The 2702-nt window shown below is 37.0% G+C and overlaps 1 protein-coding gene and 1 pseudogene across 1 annotated transcript in view; one reads left to right on the top strand and one right to left on the bottom strand.

Annotated features, from left to right (window-relative positions):
• Window positions 1–1836, top strand: part of LOC109228625 (RPM1-interacting protein 4-like) — a 3144-nt gene extending 1308 nt beyond the window's left edge. The window contains exons 2-3 of the mRNA XM_019393782.1: window positions 525–704; window positions 1513–1836. Of these exons, the coding sequence (XP_019249327.1) occupies window positions 525–704; window positions 1513–1557 (225 nt within the window). The 3' untranslated portion in view covers window positions 1558–1836. The remainder of the gene's footprint in view (window positions 1–524; window positions 705–1512) is intronic.
• The window catches only part of LOC109229815, a 2369-nt pseudogene continuing 2021 nt past the window's right edge, over window positions 2355–2702 (bottom strand).

Below are 2702 nucleotides of genomic sequence, written 5' to 3'. Positions count from 1 at the left end.
GGGAGCTCGAATGATCCGTGGGATAAACGGAACTCCCTATGTCCTTTGCCTCCTCCCCTTCCCAGTAGGTTTTTGCATGCACTTGAGAATCTTAGTTCGTGCGCTCTTTTGCTGCTTGACATACTTTGCAATACTGAAGCATTTGCTTAGTACGAGCCATAGCTTGATTAGTTTAATAGGAAATACCTTTTCGTGATGCTAGTTACTATGTGTATCTATTTGACGATGTTTAATCTGCCATTAGTAGCTTTCTTGCACCAGTGTGATGATGTGCTGCTTTCTGACATTGCATTTTGTGACATTTCAGTAGTCAACAATTAGAATGTAGCCAGTTGATGATGCTTCTTGTTTCTATCTGATCAATTCTTTGTGAAGTTTGATGCTTTGACTTGTTGACCATTACTATGCATTTAACATGTCAATGTCAATTCAATGTGGTGTTGATGCTATTATTATTGTTGTTATTTTTATACATAGAACTGTAGAACTGCAAATTATCTGATAGGTATCTTTAATATCTACAGGACAAAGGGCGTCCTCTTCCTAAGTTTGGTGAGTGGGATGTAAATGATCCAGCTTCAGCTGAGGGATTCACAGTGATCTTTAATAAAGCTCGAAATGAGAAGAAAGGTGGCAAGATAGACTCCCCACCAAAGGGTGATTCTGCATACAAGAATAAAGCAATGCTTGGAAAACCTCAATCGGTAAGTTGTTGCCCACATAATGGCTATTAGTTCTGGCACTTGTGTTGTATTATGTAGATTATCATTCCTGCTTCAAGTTTGATCGTTTGATGAAAAAGGTTCTCGAAACCTTGTTAACACACTAAGTTGCGTTTATAGAGAATGTTGTTCGAACTGGTGTTCTAATAGTATGTTCCGCACTCACAGCTGAAATAAAGGATGGTTATGTTACAACATCAAATATCATTTCTCATAACAATAACGATAACATTGTCAGGAATCAGGATAAGTCGTGTATTGTTTACAAGGATCCATTATATGTAGTCATACAATTTGCTTTTTTAGATCAGTCCATATACCGGAGCATTTTCTGTTCAAGATTTATATTTTTTGCTTTCTGACTGCTTTCTGTATTATTCTCATCCTATAGGATCCTTAGAAGTTACTACTAAAACTGTAAACTATCTTCCGTTTCTTTGTACACAACCCGAGTCCAAATGTCATGCATATATCATCTCTATCTATAACCAGTGCACATACTCAGAGAACAAGATAATAACATTTAACTTGAGGAATTCCTCATCAACGATTAAGCAGGATACTTGTGTTATTGTGCAAATTCTCCAAGAATTGATTGCTTTCATCCATTATTTATGGAGCTTCACTATTTGCTGAAGGTCAATACAATTGGTTGTGCATCAATATTTTAGTTAACAATGATTAAGATCGAACAAAGTTATGTGGTTGCTCATCTCCTTTTGTTGAGTAGCATGTCTGCATTTTATACATAAATTCCAGATTATAACTTTTTGAGTGCACTGTCTTTCAGAAAAAATGGTTCTGTTGTATGCAATCTACTGCGACCGAATCATGAACTGTCTTGGCTCCTACATGCTGCAGTGGAGATGTTGGTTGAAACCTGATGCTGCGAGTGCGCTAGAACACTGGACTGTAGTCAAGATCTGATAAGGAATACTGGGATTTTTGCTGTTGTATTTTGGAATATTTGCTCAAATTGCAGGCTTTTGCTGCCAAAATATTAATGATCTATATTTGTTTATTTTTTTTAATCTCAAGTTCTTAACTACATCATTGCTCCTATTATCTTGATTTTCTTGCCAAGGCTAAGGAGGGATTGGTTAATCTTAATTGATTTATTGGCGTTCTTGATTGGATTTCCTTGCAATGGAAACATAAATATCCGAAGCTATACAAACACACACACACACACATATATCTAATTATCATTGTTGTAAGGTGTTTGTTTCAATTAGCTTCATTAATCACACTAGTTTGTAGTTATTGTGTTGTTTTCTCCTATTATCTGTTTACACCATTATCCTTGGCACAACTGGTAAAGTTGCTGCCACCAGGAGGTCACGTGTTCAAGTGGTGAAAACAGCCTCTTGCAGAAATGCAGGATAAGACTGTGTACAATAGTCCCTCCTCGACCCTTTCCCGGACCCTGCGCATAGCGGGAGCTTAGTGCACCTGGTTGCCCTTTCTTTATCTATTTACAATACATTATAGACATCAAAATTTTCTTGATTAGCAAGACTGGCTTCAAGTTACAAATTTGGTAATTGCTTTAGGTTGCAGGTTCAAATATCATGTGCAGCATTCTTGCATTTTTCGAATTCCCTTGTTAGAATTTCTGACTCTGCCACTGCTTTAGACTCTAGATGACTTAAGCTTCTTCTCAAAAAGGCGTCACAGGAGGAAACTCTGAAGCTCAGTAACCAAAAATAGAGCTATTGATTCAACTATGGCCTTGGCCATCGCTCTTCGCCCCATACCTTCATTCACTGCATTTCAAGTAGGAAAATATTAGCCCACATATCAATATGCATTTCTCTCAAATAAAAAGCAAGTTCTTTTCTTTCTTTGGGTGTGTTTAGTATTCCAATTTTTCCGTGTTTAGTTGGCTTAAATGTTTGAAAAAAACAATATGACTTCCCTACCAAGAGGAGGAAAAATATTTTCCAAAACTCTCTTTCAACCTTCCTCAAACCCTCAACC

The sequence above is a fragment of the Nicotiana attenuata genome, chromosome 7, assembly GCF_001879085.1.
Source record: "Nicotiana attenuata strain UT chromosome 7, NIATTr2, whole genome shotgun sequence".
Classification (NCBI taxonomy): Eukaryota; Viridiplantae; Streptophyta; class Magnoliopsida; order Solanales; family Solanaceae; genus Nicotiana; species Nicotiana attenuata.
The sequence above is the reverse complement of the archived record's forward strand: the minus strand, read 5'-3'. Positions and strand labels throughout refer to the sequence as shown.